The sequence below is a fragment of the Gobio gobio genome, assembly GCF_949357685.1.
Source record: "Gobio gobio genome assembly, chromosome: 2".
Classification (NCBI taxonomy): domain Eukaryota; kingdom Metazoa; phylum Chordata; class Actinopteri; order Cypriniformes; family Gobionidae; genus Gobio; species Gobio gobio.
Window position 1 is genome coordinate 67,354,961 of NC_137098.1, and position 24,892 is coordinate 67,379,852.

A 24,892-nucleotide genomic window follows, 5' to 3' on the forward strand; every position below is an offset into this window, starting at 1 on the left:
TATGTTGTGGAAAAGAAAAGAAACAAAAAATTATTTAAAAAATTATAAAATGTTTTTTTTTTTTTTTACTGAGAAATAAATGCCCAATGTAACATATATGTAACATTACAGATCTTTCACAAGGAGGGGTTGTATTTCAAAAACAGCTGCAGAAATATGTTACAAGTGGTCCAAAGCCTGTTTTATATGACCCATCATTTTCCTCTAAGGATAAATTGGTCCGGGTTCTTATGGGTTAAAAACACTCATGAAGTGTTCACACAGTTCTGTGTGAATGGATGATAATTACACTTCAATTCCATCACTTTGTTTTACAGCTTGCACTTATTGAAATCTGTGTCTTTTTACAAATGCAGTATTATACAATATTAACACATTTGTGTTTTTTCTCAGATTTACCCACATCTACAGTGACTGTGACACCAGACATATTTGTGTTCACTGGAGAGACAGTCAATCTGAAGTGTGAGATAAAGCCTGATCACAGTGACTGGAGATATGAGTGGTATAAAGACAGTGTAAAGTTACAGACGTCTGAGCGTTACACTGTAAACAGACACACTCTCACTATCAGAGGAGCTGTTGAGTCTGATCAGGGTCAGTTCACGTGTAAAGGTCACATTGATGGAAGATCAGTTTCATCACAAGAAGGCTCTGGTGTTTCTCTCTCTGTGGGTGAGTTGAACATCATTGTCCTCATAAACTCTCTCTACATGATCATGATCACAACCAATCAGGAAATTAAACTGAATGCAGACGTCTGGAAATACATTTTAAAGGCCTGTACGCTTATCGCCAGCGTTTTTTTTAGTGACGTTTTTCGGTGCGTCTTGAGTGTTCACACCCAAGCGATTTTCACTGGCGATGCGCCGAGTGAACGTGCACATTCAGTAGATGCGCTCCCGGTACACAAGGTGGTGCTGCGGCACTTTATGCTTCTGACACTCGCTTGTCACACAGAAAAAGAAGAGAGACATTATTTACGTGCTTGCCACAAACTTAGACATATGTCTATGGCCAAAAACATTCAAACACTTTTTGCAGCTCATCTTCTTCTTTGTCTACTTACTACTTCTTCGTCGTATCAATGTGTGCTCGGCAAGAGCGTTTTGTGCTTGAGCGCCACCAAGTCGTGTTTTACTGTCACTTCAGTAAATATTCAGTAAATATAGTAAATAAACATTGAAGTTAGTGACTATTTTTCTAGTAACACTTTTCAGGTTTTGCACTTTGTAGACGGCCCCTTCGGACTCTCAGCTGCCTGCTCATAGACATCAATTTATATTATCAGGCTTGTTTTGAGGAAAATCAGGTTGTAGCTCATTGTCTACGTCAGTGGTCACCAACCTTTTCAAGCCAAAGATCCCTGACCTCAGCCTTGATGAAAGGCAAGATCTACCTATAGATTTTTCATGGCCGATTCAGAGGTTTTTTTTTTATTTCCGAGACCATCTGTCGTTTTTTAAGCAAATTTATTTGTTGTTTATTTGCTCTATAACAGGCCAAACTGACCTTAAAAAAATTGCCATTTGAAATGTGAGGCAACCACTGCATTTTAATTATGATCCAAACAAAGATACACATATGTAGCATGAGCAGTTGTTTTTTATTTAAATTATTGCATAATTTCAAGACTTAGAGTAAATACAGAATGCTCTGACTTTAGCTTTGTGAAATTGTAACATAAGACACACCTGCACAAAACAAAAACAGATGGACTGAATAAAAATGCTAATTCACTCTCTGACAGTAGGAGGTGCTTATGGAAAACAAGCGTTTATTTGGGTACCGCTGTAAAATGCCATAGAAACTATTCTGAAGACAGTCAGTTTTGTTCAGGGATACATTCATGTAACCCCCCCTCCCCAATTCAATGTCTATATTTTTCTTCCTACTGTATATTTCAAGCTTCCCAAAGAGTGATCTTGTTGGGCCTATTAGGCTGGTCCACTTCATGTGTTTTTACAGATCAGATATTTATCTGATTTATCAGAACCATTCCATTTACACTTGGCCACATAAATGTGTCTCCACAAAACGGATATAAATCCAATCTTCAATTCCCACGCTATATGCCTGTTCACATCATCACGTATATGAGTTCACATCACCACCATTTTATTGATAAACAGTTAATTCAAGGACCGCGAAATGAGAGAGAGAGCGGCATAAGAACTGATCAATTAGTTTCTTTACCTTTAATGATGATGATGATTGTGTATTGAGCATCTGCAACTTTTACTTTAATTTGCGTCAGTTTGCTGAAGAGATATTCAGCTGATCGTCTGCGGCGATGCTGCAGTAGCGCTGTCATATCTAACTCAGAGCCATAGAGAGAGAGAGCTGCGACAACTCCATAGACTCCAATGGAACGTTTTTTTTACAGCAATGGCGGCTCGTGGAGACTCTCAATAGTTCCCGGAAGTAGCAGCCGCGCCATAGAGTTACAGCAGAACAGACCGTTTGTGATGCACTTTTAAAAGGTAGGACGTTTTATCAGTAAGATTTTAAATTATCAGCACATCTTAATCAAAATAACTTGTACATTAAAGCCTGCTTGTGTAGATTATTCATAATTAAAAAAATATATATTTTAAAAACAACATCGCTGTAACTATATACTCATGCTACATACACATGTCGATGTGTAATAAAATTATTGAAAATCAATGCATTTATTGACTATTAATTACCAAAAATTGCAGTTCTGTCACTGTGACTATCAATTTGAATTGCCCGTCAAAGCACTTCCTGGAACTATTCGAGGTCTACATGAATCACGTGACTATCAAGCGTTTTGAACTTCCGTTGTCGCAACTCTCTCTCTCTATGGCTCTGATCTAACTATAACATCGGTCGATTTGTGCTGTGCGAATTTTGAGGTTGCAGAGAATACATTTTGGGAGCATATGTAGCGATTTCGTGCCTTGATAATGTGTTTGTAGCTTTCCTATAGCTCAAACAGTAGAGCATGGCGCTAGCAACACCAAGGTCATGGGTTCGATTCCCAGGGAAAGCAAGAATTGACAAAATGTAAAATGTGTACCTTGAATGCAATGTAAGTCGCTTTGGATAGAAGCGTCTGCCAAATGCATAAATGTAAATGTAAAATGTTTGTAACGCTCGTACACAGAGAGGCCGGATAGCTGGCCTGAATGGTTGTAGCCAAGTGTAAGCAAAACTCACGTATCTGATATTTCACAGGGATTTATTATCAGCGTCGTCGATCCCACGCACACATGGGGCAGTTTGCAAAACACTCCACTAACAACAGCGTTACTGAACAGAAAATAAACAGTGCAAAGAGCAACAGAAATACACGCATACATGCGATGTTCACAGCTCGCGCTCCATCCACGAACTGCCCACTCATCAGCGAGTGAGTGAGTGCATGCGTTCTGCCTTAAAGGAGCAGTACCTAATTCTACTTGTTACATGTTGTTAATTATTTATCGGGAGCTACCAGGACAGTGATAAAGATCGACCAGTCGATCGCGACGGGTTGGCGACCACTGGTCTACGTTAATATGCTTGGAACGAGGTGTCATTTGTGTTTTACCAACATTTAGCTCACGAGTTCCGGCAGGCTCGAATCTGTGAATATATTGCCAACTTTACCGATCTCCTTGAGTTAAGCACTGTATTTATTTATACTTAAGTCCAAGATCAAAATGAAACTTTATTGTTAACATATGAATCTGTGTGAAAGACTGCCATCTGGATATTAAACAGGAAGTGTTTGTCCCAATTCACCACAGGTTTTGAGAGCGAACACACAGTTTCTCAGGGGAACCCAAAAGCTTTGAAAAAAAAAAATCCCTCCCATCCCATATTTCACCTCCATGTCCCTTTAGGGGCTCCGTACTGATGTTATGAAAAAAGGGGAAACACATAATTACACAGAACGATTCACAGAGACGCGCCCCTGCCAAAACAATATGGCTGTTGATGTCAAAACTCACCAGAAAAAGACATTAAATCTCAAACACAGAAAGTTCAGACTGTCCAGTTATTTCACAGCAGACATACTGGATTATTTTACTGAATATGACAGAGGAAAATAAACTCCAGATATTCAAAAGAAATAAAGAAAATTTATACTGAAACAAAAATATTTTAAACATGTTAAATGATTTAATAATCCACCTTTGTGGGATGTTTTTTTTTGTTGTTGTTTTTATGTAGTTTATGTTCAGATGTAATCTAAATCTAAAATCCAAATTTCTTCACTTATTCTCTTCTGTATCAAATGCAGCAGACAAATACTCAATGATGTGTATGTAACCGAGCGACGAGAAATAATCACACTTGGTCCGACTACGCCACCGGGGCTTTGATATTCACAGACATAACTAAACAGCACAAGTTCTATCACTAATGAATAGAGAACAGAGATGTGACCTTCAAATACAACACTTTTATTAACAATCAGTACTGAAATCTCTGAATAAGCAGCACATTTATAACCATCTAAAAAAAGGAGGATCACAATTTTAAGATGTCTAGTCTTTAAGTAAAATATTAAGATCAGAACCCCCAATTCTTATATGTAAGGTCAACCAAGCCTGCGGGAAGAAAAGAGAAGAAGTGGCTAGGCCAAAGACCCACAGCCTCAAGAGCACACACCACACGTGCACAGATGCACAAAAACCAACACATTTTAAAAGGTGTAGTGAATACTGCAAATAACTTTACACTCTCAATACCCATGCAGTGCTGGAAACCTCACGCCACATGCAGTGGAGGAAAGACCCAGAAGAGCCCAGAGGAAAGCACTCCCACACAGGCTGGCTCCTAAAAGATAGAAATATGGGTTAAAAACTCCCCTTGATGCACACACATAGACCCTTAGCGGTTGGTACAAACAGGACTTAAGTAACAAATAATAATAACAAAAATAAATAATTTCACAACAAACAATTTATAACAATCAGCTTAAAACTTATGAAAAACAAATAAATAAATCATAAGCAAAACAGTAGGGCCTAGATATCAACGGTCCATATGCATAAACTCCACAAAGGAAGATCTCTGCTGTAATCCAAGAGTGGACTAGAAATGTGGCGCAATAGAGTAGACTAAAACCACTGCATGATTCAGCTCGTTGCTAACATGGCAAACATGGCGTCCCCAACATGCATACTATCGTATACCACCCACACGCTCACAGTCTTGCATTAGGAGGGGTTCTCTCTCACTATGGCACTTCAGGGTCACAACACCGGAAGGAGACGGAAAGAAATCAAAAGTCAGGAAGTTATGCCGCCTGCCGGCCTTTGCGCCATTTATAGGGCAAAATAACCATATGCCCGGTCCCGTATACCTGAATCTGAATCTGAATCTGAATCTGTTCTTGTTCTCCTGCAGATCTAAAGCCGAAGCCTGAACTCACATCGGATCCTGCAGGAGCTGCACTGACAGGAAACACAGTGAATTTGACCTGTGGCATGGGTCCGTCCACTGGAGACTGGGACTTTTACTGGAACAAACACACACTGAACCCTGAGACAGAGAAGACATACACAAACCCCTACAGCCTGAAGATTGATTCAGTGTCTGATGGAGGCCAGTACTGGTGTAGAGCTGGAAGAGGGAAACCAGTCTATTACACACAATACAGTGATGCACTGTGGGTAAATGTTACAGGTGAGAGAGAATGTAGTGTGTGACGCCACATATACAGATCAGAGACAAAATCTACACAACGTCTAAAACTATAAATGCAATAATCTGTGTTTGTACAGTGAGTCCTGAAGCTGTGGTGACGGTACAACCTGATGAACGAGTGTTTAGAGGAGAAACAGTCACTCTCAGATGTGATATAAAGTGGGGAGGAGACACTGAGTGGACATACAGATGGGAAATAGAGGAAACCAACAGCCGGTATAAAAACACTGTCAGCCGAACCTCAACACAAGAGTTGATCATCAGCAGTGTTGGAGACGTTCACAGCGGTAATTACACCTGTACAGGACAGATGAAGACTCAACGCTCTCAGCGCAGTGATGCTGTTACACTGACTGTATCAGGTGAGTGTGTGTGTGTTGTGATCAGCTTCTCCATCAGTTTCTCTACGGCTCTGTAACTCATGATGTTTTGTTCAGCTGGAGCTCAGGCAGTCGTGCGAGTGTCTCCACAGCCGTGGCTGACTGAAGGAGAATCAGGGACTCTGATCTGTGAGGTTTCAGGCTCCTCTAAAGGCTGGACGTTCAGCTGGTTCAGAGATCATGATCATCTGTCAGACAGCAGCAGAGGAGCTGGAGGATCTTACACTCTCAGTCCTGCGTCTCTACAGCACACAGGAGTTTATACGTGCAGAGCAGAGAGAGGACGGCCAGCCTATCACACACACAACAGCAGCACACAGCCACTGTGGGTCACTGGTGAGGATTTGTGTTTGTGCTCGTCCGTATTTCTGTTTCATTGCAGTCTCTGTGTGTCAGTTTAGATTGAGATTTTGCTCTTTTCAGGAGTTTCTGCTTCAGTGTCTCTGGTCATCAAACCCAGCAGAAGTCAACACTTCTCCTCTGACTCTCTCGCTCTGAGCTGTGAGGATCAGAGTAACTCTGCTGGATGGACAGTGAGAAGATACACAGGCAAAGGCACAAAAACTTGTTCAAATCAAACAGGATCTTCATGTGTAATCGACTCTCTCAGCTCATCTGACACTGGAGTGTACTGGTGTGAGTCTGAATCTGGAGAGAAACGCCGTCCTCGAAACATCACTGCACACGGTGAGTCCGGTTTCTAATCACAATGTATATAATCTAAATTCTTACAAAAAGTCTACATATATTTTCCTATTTTTGTACAGCTGATCACAGACTGTTTTTCCACACATATCTATTATTATGATGTTGAATTAACCTGCCCGTAAATGCCACATACAAAAAATGTATCTCTTCCCATCTAAATTGGCAGATTACACTGCAAAATGGACCTTATTTTATGCTTGTGGTTAAAAATCTTAAACACAACCAACAAACTCTCATGACAATTTGTAATTTGTAATTGGTAGCTAATAATAATAATAATAATAATAATAATAATAATAATAATAATAATAATAATAATAATAATAATAATAATAATAATAATACATTTTAGTTGTTGGAGCCTTTCAAGACACCCAAGGACACCTTACAGAACAAAAATAAATAAAACATTAATACAAGCCCAACAATTGTATCAATAGTAAAGTCACTTGTTTCACTTGTTAAAAACTAGTCCAATACAATCAAGGTGGATATGGTGAGAGTTATGTGGGGTATGCTAATCTAAACATATGTGTTTTAAGTTGTGATTTGAATTGATGAAGAAAGTCCAGTTGACGAATGTGAGGTGGGAGAGAGTGCCAAAGACGTGGCGCAGAGCGGCTGAAGGCTCTGGCCCCCGTGTGCTGAGTCTGAATGTTGGTACAGTTAAAAGCCATGGAGGGGGTTGTTGTTGATCCAGTTGGTAACAGGAAGCCAGTGGAGCTGAGTGAGGAGGGGTGTGATGTGGTCCGTTGACCTGGTGTGGGTGATGATCCGTGCCAATGAGGAGGGCATTGCAGTAGTCAATGCGGGATGTGACCAGGGCATGAATATGGACCTGTGTATTGTGTTGCTAGAGAGAGGTGCGGAGTCTGGAGATGTTGCGGAGGTGAAAGTATGCAGTGCGAGTGATATTGCTGATGTGGGGGAAAAAGGAAAGTGCACTGTCCTGTGACGCAGATACTTTTGACTTGAGAGGAGGTGGGAATCGGAGAACCATCAATTGATTTGGTGAACAGAGTGTGGCCTTTGAACTAATGAGAAGAACCTCGTTTTTATTTCCATTGAGTTTGAGAAGATTGATTGACATCCAGTTACTAATGGTTTGAAGATGGGGGGGTGAGGGCAGAGGGGAGAAGAGAGGTGTTTCATTGGCGTAACAGTGAAAGTTGATCCCAAAATGACAAAGAATGTTTCCAAGAGGTAGTATGTAGATGATATAAAGCAGTGGTCCCAGCACTGAACCCTGAGGAACACCAAGGGTGTCTGTGGCAGTTGTGAAATTTTTTCCTTGAATTAAATGTTTTCAATTGTGTAGAAATGACCTGAACCAGACTAGTGCATTGTTGGTGATCCCGATGGCAGCCAGACATTCCTGAGGAATTGAGTGGGAGGCTGCGGTGAGGTCGAGGAGGATCAGGATGGATAGAAGGCCATTGTCAGCTGCAAGTTTGTCTTGGGTTGCCAGACCTTCAGACTGACGGCAGAAGATCTGGACTCTTTGCTGCTTTCATTGGTCAAGGACCGCCCAAGAGGACGTTTGACTGACATGTGACACAACTGAAAACAGAAAAGTGTACCATATGCATCAAACGTTCAGACTGGGCTGAGGCTGAGACTAGCTTCAAGTTGGGGATCGTTAGTGATTTTTACCAGGGCTGTTTCAGTGCTATGATTGTGTCGAAAAACAGACTGATAAGGTTCGTTAAGGTTATTGTTATAAAGGTGAGCTTGAAGTTGAGTTGCTATAGTCCGTTCCAAAAGTTTGGTAATGAATGGGAGGTTGGAGATGGAGCAGTAGTTATTTGGGTTGTTAGGATCCGAACCAGGTTTCTTAAGATTTGGGGTGACAGAAGCAGCTTTAAGAGATGTAGGGACAGTAGCAGTAAGTATGAAGGAGATTATTGATGTTATGTTGGGTGAGATAGAGGGAAAACAGGTTTTAACCAGGGCAGTAAGGATGGGATCAAGCAAACAGGAGGATTTCTTGGACTTAGTGATGAGCAGTGGCGGCTCCAGACAATTGTATAATCGGGGGGGGGGGGGGGGGGGGTGGCAATGGGGGGTCCTGGTCATTTGAAGGGGGGTCTCATGAAAACCAACAAAAAATACAGTGCATATTACTGCTACTAAACAACAAAAATATAAATTGAGCCAAATACCTTTTTCGATTTGGTGGACTGCATTTTAGTTTGATGATGAATAGACTGTGAAGTTTGGAGTTTCCGCTTAGGTCTATAGCAGCTTAACAACTTATAGCCTACTCCTTCATTTATGGTTCCCTTTCGAGGGAACTCCCACTGCATCGGTAACGACGAATTTGGGGACACTCCCTAAGCAACAGCGCGTCTGAAGTATGAATGAAATCAGGCCAATCCTGATTGGTGTTGCGTCATGACGTAACTATGACGGCATACCCGGAAGATACATATAGGGCAGCCCAGGCATAGTAATGGCAGTTATCGCTCTTCAGCATAGCGCTCTGTGTGAAATCTGTCTGTCTATTTATTGTTGTTTGTCAAAAAGTGAAAGTGTGTGTGAAATGGCGACTGGAAAGTGAGAGAGTTTAAGCAGTGTGTGCATCCGTGTCCCCGTTACATGTCGGGCTCGGATGCACACCTGCTGTGTGTGCAGTGTCTGGGTGTTCAGCATACTCGGGCGGCTCTCGAGGGAGCCGCTTACGAGCGTTATGAAAGCTGACACTCAGGCTGCTCCGCTCTCGGCTGGCCGTGTTCAGTGAGACCAGCCAGCCTCGTGAGCCCTGTGGATCGGTCCCGCATCCGCCGAGGCGGTGCGGCGAGGCCGGTCATGGGGCTCACGGATGGACTGTCAGCGGGACTTGGGACTGCTGAGGCATTTTCCCAGTCTTTGTCTGACAGTTCAGATGTTCTCCTTCCCCGTGTGGAAGCCCGCGCTGCGGCTTCTTCCCCCGGGGCGGAGGACCCGATGCTTCAGCGGTCTGATTCTGAGGAATTAGACGCGCTCAGCATCGAGGCAGTCAAAGTCATGAAGCACTCCTTATATATGCAATTAAAGTGAACACACGCGATCGGTGTGCATGAGATACTGGATGGCTGCATTTAAATCTGAGGATTTAAATGGAATATGAGCTGACTCTGAGGAGTTAGATATTCAGCCTGTCATTCAGACCATGTTTCACCGTATTGTTTGAAACTGTTTGGCTTTCTTTCTCGAGGGATGAAAGCCAATTGTATTATGACGGCTTGAACCACGTTGCTGAGGCAACGCGGGGTTTATGAGTCCATATAATACAAATAAACAGTTCGTCTGATGATTACGGCCACATTTAATTCTGAGGAATTAAATAAAATATAATCTGACTTTGAGGAGTTAGATATTCAGCCTATCATTCAGACTTTGTTTCACCTTATTGTGGCTGCATTTAATTCTGAGGAATTAAATTAAAATATTATCTGACTTTGAGGAGTTAGATGTATTTTATGCAGCCTGTCATTCAGTTCAGTTGGCACGGGGTTGGTGATTATGATGGCATTTAATTCCAAGGAATTGAGTGTCGTGTTATCCGACTTTGATAAATTGGATACTTTAATTCTGTCGCCCAAGCGTGTTTAACTTGTGAACTGGATATTCATCTAAGATGGAGCCCTCCTGAAGTGATGTCGTTCTCGCCGCCTTGTGGCCTGCGGGACACATCAGGTTTAGGCAAGGGCTAAATCGCAGTGTAGATGAGGCCCCTGCTGGCCAGCCCCCTCTCCCGGGTAGGAGCGACCGAGGTCGTTTTCCCCCAGGAGCTCTCGGGAAATCAGTGTTGTGTTCCCGCCGTCAAAGACGCTTCGGGCCTCACTGATTTCCCGCGCACGCACGCCGCCGTCGTCGCCTCCAGTAGGACTTGCGACTGGGCAGCGAACGTGTGCGCCAACCGAAAAACGTTCTCGACTGCTCCCTGCCGGTTAGCCGCTTCAGGGGGTCGGGAATGAGTTTCGGTTGACACCCGAGGCCAGCCTCGAGAGGCTGGTTCCCTTAGTAGATTATCTCGGCGCATGGTCATGCCTTCCGAGTGTGTCTACGTGGGTCCTGCAGACTGTAGAGCTGGGTTACAGGCTTCAGTTCGGTTCTCCTCCCCCGAAGTTCAACGGGGTGGTCCGGACTGTGGTCGGCCCAGGGCAGGTTCGGGTTATGGAACAAGAAGTACAGCCCTGTTAGCCAAGGAGGCCATAGAAAAGCGGGTCCCTCTGGCAGACAGGAAGTCCGGATTCTAATGCCGGTACTTCATAGTTCCTAAGAGGGATGGCGAGTTGTGCCCAACTTTAGACCTGAGGTACTTGAATCGTTCTCTGAGGAGATTCAGATTCAAGATGCTTAGCAATTCCTCCATTGTGATTCAGATCCAGTCTGAGGACTGGTCTGTCACGATGGGTCTGAAGAGGACGCATACTTCCCTGTATCCATCCTTCTGTGTCACAGGAAGTTCCTGAGGTTCGCTTTTTGGGGGCAAAGCGTACCAATATCGGGTTCTTCCAGGCGGCCTAGCCCTTTGAGACTCTACACGCAGTAGCGTGTTGACGCCTTCTCAGAGAACTGTGTTCCTGGGAGTCGTATGGGATTCTCTACGTTGGGGGCACAATTGTCTCCCGCACGTATCGAGTCCATACGGGCGGTGGTCTCTAGAAGGAAGCTAGGCCACAGCATCACTGTGAAGCAGTTTAAGGACTACTGGGGCTCATTGCGGCTGTGTCCAACAGAATATCTCTTGGCCTGCTGCATGAGATCCTTACAGTGATGGCTGGGAATCAAGGGGTTTTCCTCGAGGGGAAAACCATTCTGTATGATCAGGGTAACGCGCAGTGGCCTTCGTTCCCTAGTCATATGGAAGTAGCCTTGGTTTCTGTCCCAGGTGCCAGTGTTGGGAGCGTCCTGTTGCCGGGAATCCGTTTCAACAGACGCCTCCCTCACTGGCTGGGACGTGGTCATGGCGGCCGCCTTGCGAGAGGTCTGTGGGAGACCCGGCATTTCTCCTGGCACATCTTTTGCCTGGAAATGCTGGCGGTCTACAAAGCTCTGAGGAGCTTTTTCCCGGACCTCCGCGGCCACCATGCCCTATACGAAGTAAACCAGGTGGCTTTCCTTAAGGGGAAATCCATTCTGTATGATCAGGGTAACGCGCAGTGGCCTTCGTTCCCTAGTCATATGGAAGTAGCCTTGGTTTCTGTCCCAGGTGCCAGTGTTGGGAGCGTCCTGTTGCCGGGAATCCGTTTCAACAGACGCCTCCCTCACTGGCTGGGACGTGGTCATGGCGGCCGCCTTGCGAGAGGTCTGTGGGAGACCCGGCATTTCTCCTGGCACATCTTTTGCCTGGAAATGCTGGCGGTCTACAAAGCTCTGAGGAGCTTTTTCCCGGACCTCCGCGGCCACCATGCCCTATACGAAGTAAACCAGGTGGCTTTCCTTAAGGGGAAATCCATTCTGTATGATCAGGGTAACGCGCAGTGGCCTTCGTTCCCTAGTCATATGGAAGAAACCTTGGTTTCTGTCCCAGGTGCCAGTGTTGGGAGCGTCCTGTTGCCGGAAAATCCGTTTCAACAGACGCCTCCCTCACTGGTTGGGGCACGGCATCAGGGGGGTTGAGGTCGCGCCCTCTATGCAGACTGGCGCATCACATCCTCCTGTGGTCCCAAGGGAAACTGTTGTCCATCAGGGCAATGTATGTCCCGGGGGTCCAAAATCAGGGAGCAGACATCCTGTCGAGGCAGGGGCTGAGGCCCGGGGAATGGCGACTCCACCCGGAGGTGGTGGAGGCCATGTGCGAGAGATTTGGCCCAGTGGAAGTGGATTTATTCGCGTCTCGAGAGACGACCCACTTTCCACTGTGGTTTTCTCTCACGCATCCGGCCCCTCTGGGGCTGGATGCCATGGTGCAGACATGGCCGAGGCCACGTCTGTATGCATTTCCCCCGATCGCTCTGCTCCCGGGAGTCCTGGAGCGGGTCCGTCGACAAGGCGCCAACCTGCTTCTGGTGGCGCCACGTTGGCCGACTCGGGTTTGGTTCTCGGACATCATATCTCTGCTGGCAGGTCAAACCTGGGAGATTCCTCTGAGGAGGGATCTCCTGTCTCAGGCAGGGGGCACGATATTTCACCCCCGGCCCGAGTTATGGAACCTTTGGGTCTGGCCCCTGAGGGGGCCAGATACCTAGAGGCTGTCCTGCCGGCCGATGTGATCGAGACCTTACTCAGTTCCAGGGCTCCATCTACAAGGAGACTGTACAGCTTCAAGTGGAATGTGTTTTCCACTTGGTGTAGAGAGCGTGAGGTGGACCCAGTTAACTGCCCAGTGGCTTCAGTGCTGGAGTTCCTCCAAGATCGTTTCTCTGCAGGGCTTACCCCGTCCACACTCAAGGTGTACGTGGCTGCCATTGGGGCTTTCCACACACCGTTGGGTGATGGGCCTTTGGGTAGGCACCAGTTGGTTGTACGGTTCCTCCGTGGGGCTCGGAGGATGAGGCCTGCGGCTCGGTCCAGTGTCCCAACCTGGGACCTGGCAGTGGTTCTCGAGGGATTGGCTGAGGCCCCCTTCGAGCCACTAGAGTCAGCAGACCCAAAGAGCTTGACCCTTAAGATGACCTTTCTCTTAGCCATCACTTCTCTGAGGAGGGTGGGGGACCTTCAGGCCTTGGCGCTTACGCCGACTTGCCTGGAGTTTGCCCCTGGCGAAGTGAAGGCCATCTTACACCCTAGGGCCGGTTATGTGCCCAAGGTGCCATCAAACGTGGTCAGGCCTTTGGTTCTTCAGGCATTTCATCCTCCGCCTCACGTGACGGCGGAAGAAGGGAGGCTTCACCTGCTCTGCCCGGTCAGAGCCCTTAAATTATATGTGGAGAAGTCTGCGCAGTGGAGGAAGTCTGAGCAGCTATTAGTGTGTTTTGGTTCATCTAAGAAGGGGCTGCCTGCGTCAACCCAGACTATTAGTAACTGGATTGTCCAGGCAATAGCCACGGCCTATCAGGTGCGCAACCTGCCTTCACCTATGGCCGTGAGGGCACATTCCACCAGGGGCATGGCCTCTTCGGTGGCCCTCCTTTCTGGGGTCCCCTTGCAGGACATTTGCGAGGCGGCCGGATGGGCTACTCCACACACCTTTATTAGGTTTTATAGTCTGCACCTCCCTGCGACGCCCGGTGCTAGGGTACTCCAGTCCTAGCTGTGCCCGGTTTCCGGCTTCACACTAGGACTGGTGCTACCATCGGTGTGGCCTAGTGGGTACTCGTTCCCCAAATTCGTCGTTACCGATGCAGTGGGAGTTCCCTCGAAAGGGAACGGCTCGGGTTATGTATATAACCCTTGTTCCCTGAGAAAGGGAACGAGCACTGCATCTCGTCGCCACACCTCGGCAGGCCTGGAGCGCATGCTTCATCGCGATAACTGCCATTACTATGCCTGGGCTGCCCTATATGTATCTTCCGGGTATGCCGTCATAGTTACGTCATGACGCAACACCAATCAGGATTGGCCTGATTTCATTCATACTTCAGACGCGCTGTTGCTTAGGGAGTGTCCCCAAATTCGTCGTTACCGATGCAGTGCTCGTTCCCTTTCTCAGGGAACAAGGGTTATATACATAACCCGAGCCGTTTTGTAGCTTGTCTATAGGCTACGTGTTGTAGGCCTAGCATATTTGAGTTTTTTTTTTTATTATAAAATGTGTATTTGTTTATTATTATTATTAGGCTATGTGCATATGTACGGTGACGCATTGCTGCCACATACATATGATATTTTTCACTCAATTATGTTGTAATAACGTGATGTTATGTCGTTTTAACAACATAATTTTCTCGTAAAAACGAGATATGTCGTTAAAACAACATATTTTTCTTGTTAAAACTACATATATTTTCTCCTAATAAGGACATCTGTTGTACAGTGATGTCTACAAAATATGCCTGTATCCACATTAGAGAATTCTTATAGCCCATGTGCATGCAGAAGCAAGCTCAACGTAAAATAAGCTCTTCCGCTGCCTGTATCAATGGCAGTGCCCATAGCACGAAAGTATTGTAATTTATTGATGTAGCCTGCAGTTCATAACCGCCATGGGTAACAGGTGCTCATGTTCGCATCAGTGGCATAACTTTAACCTAGAAATTACAGACCCCGGTGCACAAATATCATAACTATCTATAATAGGCCAACTGTAATATATTGTATGTTATACTGTAATACATATATTCTAGAAATGTATTAAAAAGAAAGACACTATTTCAGCATTATTCAAAGGCCGCGGAAACAGGCCAGTGGGTTCGTTATGCGTGTCAATCCATTCCCGGCATTCTTATTTTGCTTCTAATGTATTAAATATACAGGCAATTAGTTTATGAAACCTTGATCAAAATTAAAATACAATTTATAGAAAACGAAATTAACTTTAAAGAAATTATTTCTGCAAAACAACACTCATTAGAAATCATGTGTGACCCCACTCCATGTCTCCAGACAAATTGCACATCTTATACCCTATCTTACTCATGCCGACGAAAGCGCCCGCAAATTCTTTAATATTTTAAATTTTTGCAGTTTTTTTTGTTTGTTTACCATTCAGAATTTCGTTTGTTGGGAATATGAACTGAATTTAGAAATTAAATTTGAAATTAAAAACTTTGTGTTTAATAAACACAATACATTTTTGAACCATTTGGAGTGGAGTAGGCTACATGCAAAACATAGCCTATTTAGATTCATAGTTAGGCTATATGTTTAAATATTAGCCTATTATATTATTGTTTTAATTTCATATGTTGATGATGAAAAGTAAGCAGCATGAGTTAGATAGGCTATAAGACGCGCAATGTCTGGAGACATGGAGTGGGGTCAGACATGATTTTTATTAAATGTTGTTTTGCAGAAATAATTTCTTTAAAGTGAATTTCGTTTTCTATAAATTGTATTTTAATTTGATCAAGGTTTCATCCACTAAATGGCTGTATATTTAATAAATAAGAAGCAAACTCAGATCGTTGGGAATGTATTGACATGCGTAACGAACCCACTGGCCTGTTTCCGCGGCCTTTGAGTAGTCTAAGCCTGTCTTTCTGTTTTTAATACATTTTTTGAATATGGCCGCCCAATATGGCTGCCCACTGCTCTGGATGTGTGTGATCACTGCTGTATGTGTGCACTTGGATGGGTTAAATGCAGAGCACAAATTCCTAGTATGGGTCACCATACTTGGCAACACATCACGTCACTTCACTTCAAATTGATGCAATACAGTCAGTTAAATTATTTATTTAATAACCAATAAATAAGAAATAATTAATGCTCATACAATGCTTTCTTCTTTTTATTTTAAAACACAACAAAACAATGGTCAACTCATAAAATAGTTGTTTTTTCATGAGATCGGGTTAGATTGTGGGACACTAGTATAAAAAATACAATTGATAATATTAACCTTTTATTATTCCGCTCCTAAGCTCAGATGTCTTGTGTTTGTAGATGGTGAAGTGATTCTGAGTTCTGTTGATCATGTGATTGAGGGAGAGACTCTGACTCTACACTGTTTACATCGATCTACAAACCCCTCGATCCTCAGCGCTGGTTTCTATAAAAACGGATCACTGATCCAGAATCAGACGAAAGGAGAGATGAGCATCACTACTGTCTCAAAGTCACATGAGGGTTTCTACTACTGTAAAACAGAGAGAGGAGCGTCACCCCGCAGCTGGATCTCAGTCAGAGGTTTCTGAATGATCAGTGATGATATTATTGTAATGTTATCATACAGTATCATGTCACTCACGGACAGATGTGTGTGTTTGTCATGTTCTCCTCAACAGCTCGTCAATCACCTTCTCTTCTGGCCGTTGGTGTGTGTGTAGGATTGAGTATTTGCTTGTTGTTCTTCATCTCACTGGTCCTGCTGTGGAGACACAAACACAAGAAAGGTGTGAAGAAGTTCATGACATGTTATGAAAGATTAAACCACATGAACAGCAACAGATGGAAGATACAGTTTCTGAAGCCTAGACAGCGACTGCATGATTATTAATAAATGAGCAGTTAATTCATCAGATAATATGAGAGTGAAAATACTCTTAAAGTGACCCCAATGATCTTCGTCTCTGTTATAGATCAGCAGCGTAACGTTCAACCGACGTCAGTCCCGAATCCATCTGGAGGATCTCGAGCGGAAACCTCTCCTCTGCAGTCCGGTCAGACTCAATAACAAATTATTTAAAGTGATAGTTCACAATAAAAATACATTCTGTCATCATTTACTCACTCTTGTGTCATTACAGACTATACAACTTTGTTCGATGTTAGACACAAAAGAAGATATTTTGAAAAACGTCTCAGTGCTATTCATGCAATAAAATAAAATGTGTCCCAATGTTATTTGTAACCCAACGTTCTTCAAAAACCTTTCTGAACTATCCCTTTAAGCTTTATGTATATATATATATATATATTTCGGCTTTTTACCTTTTATCCTCTAAATGCCTGTTTGCTGTCCTGCAGATTCTGATAACATTTACGACGACGTGACTCCAGTGAATAAGAGAGGCAAAGGTTGAGTTTTAAACTTTATATAAACACTTATTTAAAATAAAAAAATATATAATTCATGTCGGCTTGACTTGTTTGTTTTAGAGCTGCTGGAAGATGTCACATATTCAGAGGTCACAATTAAGAAAAACCCATCCATGGATAAAGGTTAAAATCCCTCTTCTATAGAGTCATCAGTCATTAACCAATAACAATGATGGTGTCTTTATTTATCCTGCATCAAACATGAATAGTTATTTTTATGAATTCACTATTTTTCCAGACGATACTATAGCAGAGACAAATAATGTGATGTACTCAGAAGTCGGATCAAGAGTAAAGAAATGCAAAACCAAAGGTGAGGTCCTGTTTTTCTTGAAGTACAAGTTTCCAGTATGTTCTGCATAATCTGATGATTTTGTGTTCTGTATTAGATATTAATACTGCAGGACCCAGTGATTTGACTTACGCTCAGATCAATATACAGGACAAAAAGAAAAGCAAGAGCAAAGGTAAACACACAACAAACTGCATCTGAACCATCACCTTTAACTAGTATGTGAACCCCTTGCAGAATCTGTGAAAATGTGAATACTTTTAACAAAATAAGAGATCGTATAAAATTTATGTATTTTTTATTTAGTGCTGTCCTGAAAAAGATTCTGAATTTATAAAAATGATCCAGTTCAAAAGTTCATGAACCCTTGATTCTTAATCCTGTGTGTCGTTCCCTGATGATCCACGGCTGTGTGTGTGTGAGTATGTGTGAGTGTGTGTGTCGTTCCCTGATGATCCACGGCTGTGTGTGTGTGAGTATGTGTGAGTGTGTGTGTCGTTCCCTGATGATCCACGGCTGTGTGTGTGTGAGTATGTGTGAGTGTGTGTGTCGTTCCCTGATGATCCACGGCTGTGTGTGTGTGAGTATGTGTGAGTGTGTGTGTCGTTCCCTGATGATCCACGGCTGTGTGTGTGTGAGTATGTGTGAGTGTGTGTGTCGTTCCCTGATGATCCACGGCTGTGTGTGTGTTCAGTGATGGTTTTTCTTGAGTCTCTTGTTTGTCTTGAGCAACGTTCATCAGAAAAATCCTTCAGGTCCTGCACATTCTTCAGTTTTCCGGAATCTTCTGCATATTTGAACCCTTTCCAGCAGTGACTGTGTGATTTTTTTTTTTCTTAAAAAAACTTAAGGGGGGGGGGGGGTTCTGTCAATCTCATGTCAATCTTGAGTATCTATATAGCAGTATTGCACCCTTCATATCTCCGAAGAGTCTTTAGTTTTATCATATTTATAAAAGACAGATACGCTGTACAGAGTCTTTCCAAATAAAACGCCACAGCTATTGCATTGAGAGCGTCTGAAAGCTGTGACATCCTTTGAAACCGTAAAAAAAAAAAAAAACTTTGTCCTAAATAAACGATGACTATCAATCAGATTCAGCCATACATATATGATCCAGAATCTGATCCAGAGGCTGAAATTGAAGAGGAGCAGCAGCAACAACGACTACATTGATAAATTAACTATACGTTCATGTTGTTTACTTGATGTGCACTTACACACCGATAGCCAACAACACACATTTGAAGCAGTTTCACTCACCGCCTGCAGTTCCAACCCATGACGTGAACCTTTATCGTTGGGAACGCTCCATCTTTCAGCATTAGATGATCTGCAAATCCAGAGTTGAACTGGGCCTTGTTTATTAAACAATCATCGCCAAAATTCCGGGAACAAATAAAAACACTTGCGCAACTCCGTTGTGCAACGGAAAAACAAACTCCATCCACTGTCCCCTTAACGCTGGGTTCTTTGGGAAGCTGAACAGGGTTGTCTTGCCCTGACAACCAAAAACACACTTCTTTGGTGGCATTGTTGATTTCGTGAAGTCCTGTGACCTGTGCAGCGCAGCCGACGACTTCCCTAAAGCCGAGCAAAGCGCGCTCTCTTGCTCTGGTCGACGTGTGCGCACGCACGCCCTTCCGGGAGAAGTGCCCGTACAAGGAAATTTCGCCCTTGTTGATGTCACATAGGCCCATACTCGAAATGGCCTAATTTTTGCCACAGAAATACTCCATCAAATGTCCAACTTATTTTTTTTGAAACGTTGGCCATGTTTAGCATGGAAATTCAAGTCTTTAACAGTGTAAAAAAAAACTCAGAATGCATGAAATAGCATTAGACCCGCCCTTTTAATAAAAAATTAAATGCATTTTGTATGATCTCTCTTATTTTGTTAAAATTATTCACAATTTCACAGATTCTGCAAGCGGTTCACCAACTTTTTCTTGCAACTGTATATAATGCTTCTATAATATCAGGAAACCCTTTTACAATCATAAACAGAACTGATAACGCCAACTTCGTTTTAGAAATATAACAACTGTCAAAACTATCACATCTGCCTGTGTTTACTGAAATGAGTCAGATGATCAAGCTGCTGTTTCTCATGACAGATGCTGGACTGGCTGATGTCCTGATCGAAATGAAATCTAAGGAGAAACGCAGAGGTAAATAAAGAGATGCTGTGAAATATATAGCAGCTTACAGATCATGTGAATGTAAAGTATGTTGGGATGCATGATATATCGGCCACCATATCGGTATCAGCTGATATAAGTAAATTTGTAATGTTATTGGTCCGATAAATACATTTGGCCAATATCTTAAAGCCGATAAATAATGTATTATTTCCATCAGCTGAGACACTTCAGATGCGCACTGTTCACCATGATGGTCATGAATTGCTTGAAATATGATTGGAATCACTTAAAAAAAGTAAAATACGTTTAAGTGCAACATGTGCAGCACAAGTCTGTCATATTGGCTATAAAAATTATAATGAGAACATTATTATTGTGTGTTCGGGACATGACTTTTGTTTTTGAAATCAGGCTCTCAAAAATTTTATTCAAAATCAGCTGTCAATCAAAATCGGTTATCAGCTTTCAAATGCAAAGAATTATCACTTATCGTATCAGACAACATTTTCATATTGGTGAATCCCTAAAAAATATGCTATATATATAATACAATATTTGAACAGAAGCTGCTAATAAATGTTCATTGTGTTTGGAGAGGTGCTGTTCTCTCGTGATATAATGATGAATTATCAGTTATGAGTGCAGCTGCAGATGTGAAGCGTTGTGTTCATTCTCTGTGTCTGTTCACTATCAGGGAAGAGCAGCGAGTCTGGAGACACTTTATACTCTGAGCTGAAGCACGGCACAGATGGAGGTGAGAGAAACACACAGTCCTGCAGCTTCACTGTTAAAGTCAAACCACTCATCGTAACTATTACACATCAGCAGATCACAATGATTCATGCGACTCTTTGAGGAAGTGTGACAGTCATAACCTTTGTGTTCTTCAGGTGCTGATGCTGGAGTCGCTGATGCCACTTATGCTCAAGTTTTCAAGAGGAAAGCTCACAAAACACGTAAGAATTTTCTTACAATGATTTTACAGTAACTGACTGTTCACAATTTGCACTTTCATGTAGAATATCAGTCAGCTTTAAGTGATTCAGTTATTTGTGAGGATCATCGTAAACTTAAAACTGTAAATCATCAACAGCATGAGCTCAAATCAGAGGTTATTATTATCATATACATTACTTGAATAATTCATCAAACTGCGTTCTCTTTGTAAAGGTCCCTGAGAGCAGCGGTGAAAACAGACGGCAGAGAAACACCAGCAGAAAGAACGAATCTGAGTCAACTGCTTATGCTCGAATGAAAGATAATCTGCACACATATTATGAGAGCAAATCAAATGTATTAATGGGTACCCAACACATCACATCTGCTATGCTCGCCGCCATTTTTTGTGTCCGACATGGCAACGAACACAACAGACTATTTGAGAGAAAAAAATCGATATTTGTAAAAAAATATTTGTTATTGGTTGTGATCTTATTACCTCCAACTGTGTTTTATCCTTTAAAATCTGCGACATCAACTTACTTTTCCGGACATTACACCAGCGGCCCTGAGAATAAGGTGGATATATCCTGTAATCCATCGCCATACACCGGAGAAAGTGTTACCAAAAAAATCTATTGCCCAACATAAAAATAAAATACAATACAATGAAATCCCTAAATGCAAACAAGTCATTGGACAACATTTCTTAGGGTACATATAAAGAAACAAAATGCATGTGCCATGGATTAAAATGAAATAGCCTCCGCACGGACAATAAGGAAATTATTTTAATCAAAACATATTGATGAAAACAATACGAGAACAATACAAGTGCTAGTTATTAAAAATAAGGCATCAGTGTTTTTAAAAAAATAATACACATTTTTAATATTACAGTAATAGTAAACATCTTTAATATTATTGGTTGAAATAACATCATTGCTGTTTGAGCTGCGCGCTGAAGCTGAAGAGAATAACACTCGTAAACTGAAGAGCTTGTTGTGGATCGCTCTTCCCGTAACAACATGCTGAAACACGGCAACTGAGCCCAACGAATTATATTATACCAATTATAATGTTATGAACATGACAGCGTTTTGCATAGTTATTAATGTTTTGCGTTGCTGTTTGAGAGCGTGTGCTGAAGCTAAACATGATCAGGGGGGTATTCCAGAAAGCAGGTTATGTGACATACCCGGGTATGTTTAAGAGTAAGTAAGCGGATAACCTCAACTTTCAGTTCCAAAAACGGAGTTAACTTTCAAGTTATGCAAGTAGCCATAGCAACTCACTCTCTGAACATAACCTGTGAGTAACCATAGCAACTCACTCTCTGAACATAACCTGTGAGTAACCATAGCAACTCACTCTCTGAACATAACCTGTGAGTAACCATAGCAACTCACTCTCTGAACATAACCTGTGAGTAACCATAGCAACTCACTCTCTGAACATAACCTGTGAGTAACCATAGCAACTCACTCTCTGAACATAACCTGCTCCAGAGCAGCTCATGATCCACGGTTAGTTTGCTTAAGAAGTATTCAGATATGTGTTATATAATTCATATACTTATATTAATATAACTACATTTGTTAGTTACATACTTACTTAAGCCTATTACCCTTACAAGGGTTCTCCAGTTATCCCGGTCCTGGGCCAGTCTCTCCAGCTGTCCCCATGTGCGGCCTGTACTCTTCACATCTGCGTCCAGGTCTCAGTGCCAGCTGTTTCGAGGTCGGCCTCTCTTTCTTCTCTCTTGGGGGTTCCATGTAAGGGCTTGCCTAGTGAGGTTGAAAGCCGGTTTTACGAAGAGTGTGTCCTAACCATGGATGATCTCTTCGTCTGCTGGTTGTTGGCTTGTGCGCTGCCAGAGTTCCTGGTTGCTGATGGTATCAGGCCATCGGATCTGGAGAATGCACCGCAGACATGTGTTGATAAATGTCTGTATCTTTTTGGTGGTGGTTACAGTGGTGCTCCATGTTTCAGCGCCATAGAGCAGAACTGACTTCACATTTGTGTTAAACACCCTGATTTTTGTCTCTTGAGCTCAAGATATTCTTTAGTTGGAGAAAAGCTGTCCTGGCCTTGCCAATCCTCGCTTTCACATCGGCTTTGGTTACACTCTGTTTATTGATGATGCTGCTAGGGTATGTGAAGCTGTCCACCTCCTCGAATGTTTCCCCTTCCAGCACGATGGGTGATGTGTAGGTAGTGTTGACCTTTAGGACCTTGCTCTTTCCTTTGTGGATGTTGAGGCCAAGGTGAGTGGAGTTTCCTGACACGATGCTGGTCTTTTCCTGCATCTTCTGCTGGGTGTGGGAGAGAAGGGCCAAGTCGTCCGCAAAGTCAAGGTCGTCCAGTCGGTTCCATAGAGTCCACTGGATGCCGTTTTACTTTTCCGCTGTGGACGTTTTCATGACCCAGTCGATGGCCAGCAGGAACAAAAACGGCCCTGTAACAAACTAACAAAAGTCAGTGAGTTGACCGCTGTGGACCACTCTGCTGGTCCCTTGTAAGAGTTCCTGATGATGTTGGTGATTTTCTGCGGCCCCTGTAATGTCTAAGCAGCCTCCACAGTGATGCCCTGTCCACGCTATCAAACTCTTTCTCAGAGTCAATAAAATTGACGTACAGGGATGAATTCCACTTGAGAGACTGTTCCAGGATGATGCGCAGAGTTGCAGTTATATAATATACAATTTTATATTAATTCTAAAGCACTATTATAACAAGGTAATGTTTAAATGTTAATTCAATTCGAATATCATCTCACACATGGATCTGCATTCAATTAATTAGCATCAAACAAACAATATAATCCTTATTCTCAGTGAATAAAAATTACTTATTAAACGAAGAGATTGAACAAATGATTGCACAACCACCAAATAGGTGGCACTGTGCACTAAGTAAGTTCTGTAAATCACCATTAAACAAAAGAAGAGGAAGTAGAATGGCGCGCTTTTTCTTAGCGTCTGTTTCCCTGGTGAATAATTGATTCGTTGCTCTGTTGAGGATGTCTTGTGTGTTACCGAGTTGTCTGAACTCACTCACAGATGTGTTTTTGGAACCAGCACACCTCGAGTAAGCAAGGTTTGGGTTCAACCAGAGTTCAGGGTAAATGTGACGGTAAGTTAACCTGCTTTCTGGAATACCCCCCTGGTACAATGAAGCGCTGCGGGTTATTTACCTCAACGAAGCGCATCTATATGAGATTAATCAGATATTTATACTACATAACTTAATATTACGACTTATATCTACCTATAACGCGAATGCACAAGTGAAGCTTGAACTAAGTAATGTTCTTATCAGAATGTGTAAGCCGTAGACGCGCTTCTCCCACAGAAGAAAAAAACATTTGTGATTGGTCGTGATCTTATTACCTCCAACAGTATTTTATCCCTTAAAATCTGCGAAATCAACTCACTTTTTCCATACATTTCTACAGCAGCGCCCCCGAGAATAAGGTGGATATATCTTGTAATCACAACAACATGCTAAAACAACCAAACTCAGAGAACTCACAGCGTTTTATTACAATAGTGTCCTCATTATAATGTTATGTATATGACAGTCCCAGTAGTTATTAATGTTCAGCATTGCTGTTTGGCTGCCAGTGGTCCCTTCTGATGGAAGCCAACCATTTATTCCACCGATATAACTCCTTTGGGATAGAATAAAATTGTAGTTTGGTGTTTCTCAGAAGAGCTACCTGCACAAGATATCCCGGGCATATTGTAACCTTGTTGTGAACCTTCTGGGAGTGTTTGGTTGATCTTCTCCTGGTAGTTGTGGCTGCTGTGCCCATAGAAACTGTGACCGGACACAAAAAGGGCGGCGATAAAGTACAGTGACGTGATTTGGAACAATACGATTGTAATAATATTAAATTAAATGATTTACCTTTTATTGGAACATCAATTAAAAAACATTTTTGTTTTAAAAAGAACTCAACTCTTACAACTTTATATTTAAATGTAAAAAAAAAAAAAACTACATCTAAAATGGATCCTTGTATACATTCTCCAGTTTGGTATAATCCTGACTTTTATTTGAACATTAAACCTCTTTATCTTTAGATGGAGCTCATCTTCATCATCTATTTCCTGATAACAGATTTATTTCATTTAAAAGATTTAGCATCTAAATATGCTTTTCCTAAAGGACAATTTATTCATTGTTTA

General features: G+C 42.6%; 2 protein-coding genes across 2 annotated transcripts in view; both read left to right on the top strand.

Moving 5' to 3' along the window:
* The window catches only part of LOC307120077 (basement membrane-specific heparan sulfate proteoglycan core protein-like), a 335,684-nt gene extending 313,498 nt beyond the window's left edge, over positions 1-22,186 (top strand). Inside the window, exons 20-35 of the mRNA XM_079806937.1 lie at positions 394-675; positions 5,368-5,646; positions 5,745-6,029; positions 6,105-6,383; positions 6,471-6,734; positions 16,230-16,472; positions 16,571-16,678; positions 16,865-16,945; positions 17,253-17,303; positions 17,385-17,447; positions 17,563-17,637; positions 17,714-17,791; positions 19,734-19,787; positions 20,455-20,514; positions 20,651-20,716; positions 20,931-22,186. Coding sequence (XP_079663063.1) covers positions 394-675; positions 5,368-5,646; positions 5,745-6,029; positions 6,105-6,383; positions 6,471-6,734; positions 16,230-16,472; positions 16,571-16,678; positions 16,865-16,945; positions 17,253-17,303; positions 17,385-17,447; positions 17,563-17,637; positions 17,714-17,791; positions 19,734-19,787; positions 20,455-20,514; positions 20,651-20,716; positions 20,931-20,938 — 2,276 coding nt within the window. The 3' untranslated portion in view covers positions 20,939-22,186. The remainder of the gene's footprint in view (positions 1-393; positions 676-5,367; positions 5,647-5,744; positions 6,030-6,104; positions 6,384-6,470; positions 6,735-16,229; positions 16,473-16,570; positions 16,679-16,864; positions 16,946-17,252; positions 17,304-17,384; positions 17,448-17,562; positions 17,638-17,713; positions 17,792-19,733; positions 19,788-20,454; positions 20,515-20,650; positions 20,717-20,930) is intronic.
* Positions 1-24,892, top strand: part of LOC307120608 (histone H3.2) — a gene marked incomplete at its 3' end in the record, with an annotated part of 447,270 nt that overhangs the window by 66,193 nt on the left and 356,185 nt on the right. The gene's annotated exons all lie outside the window — the stretch shown is intronic.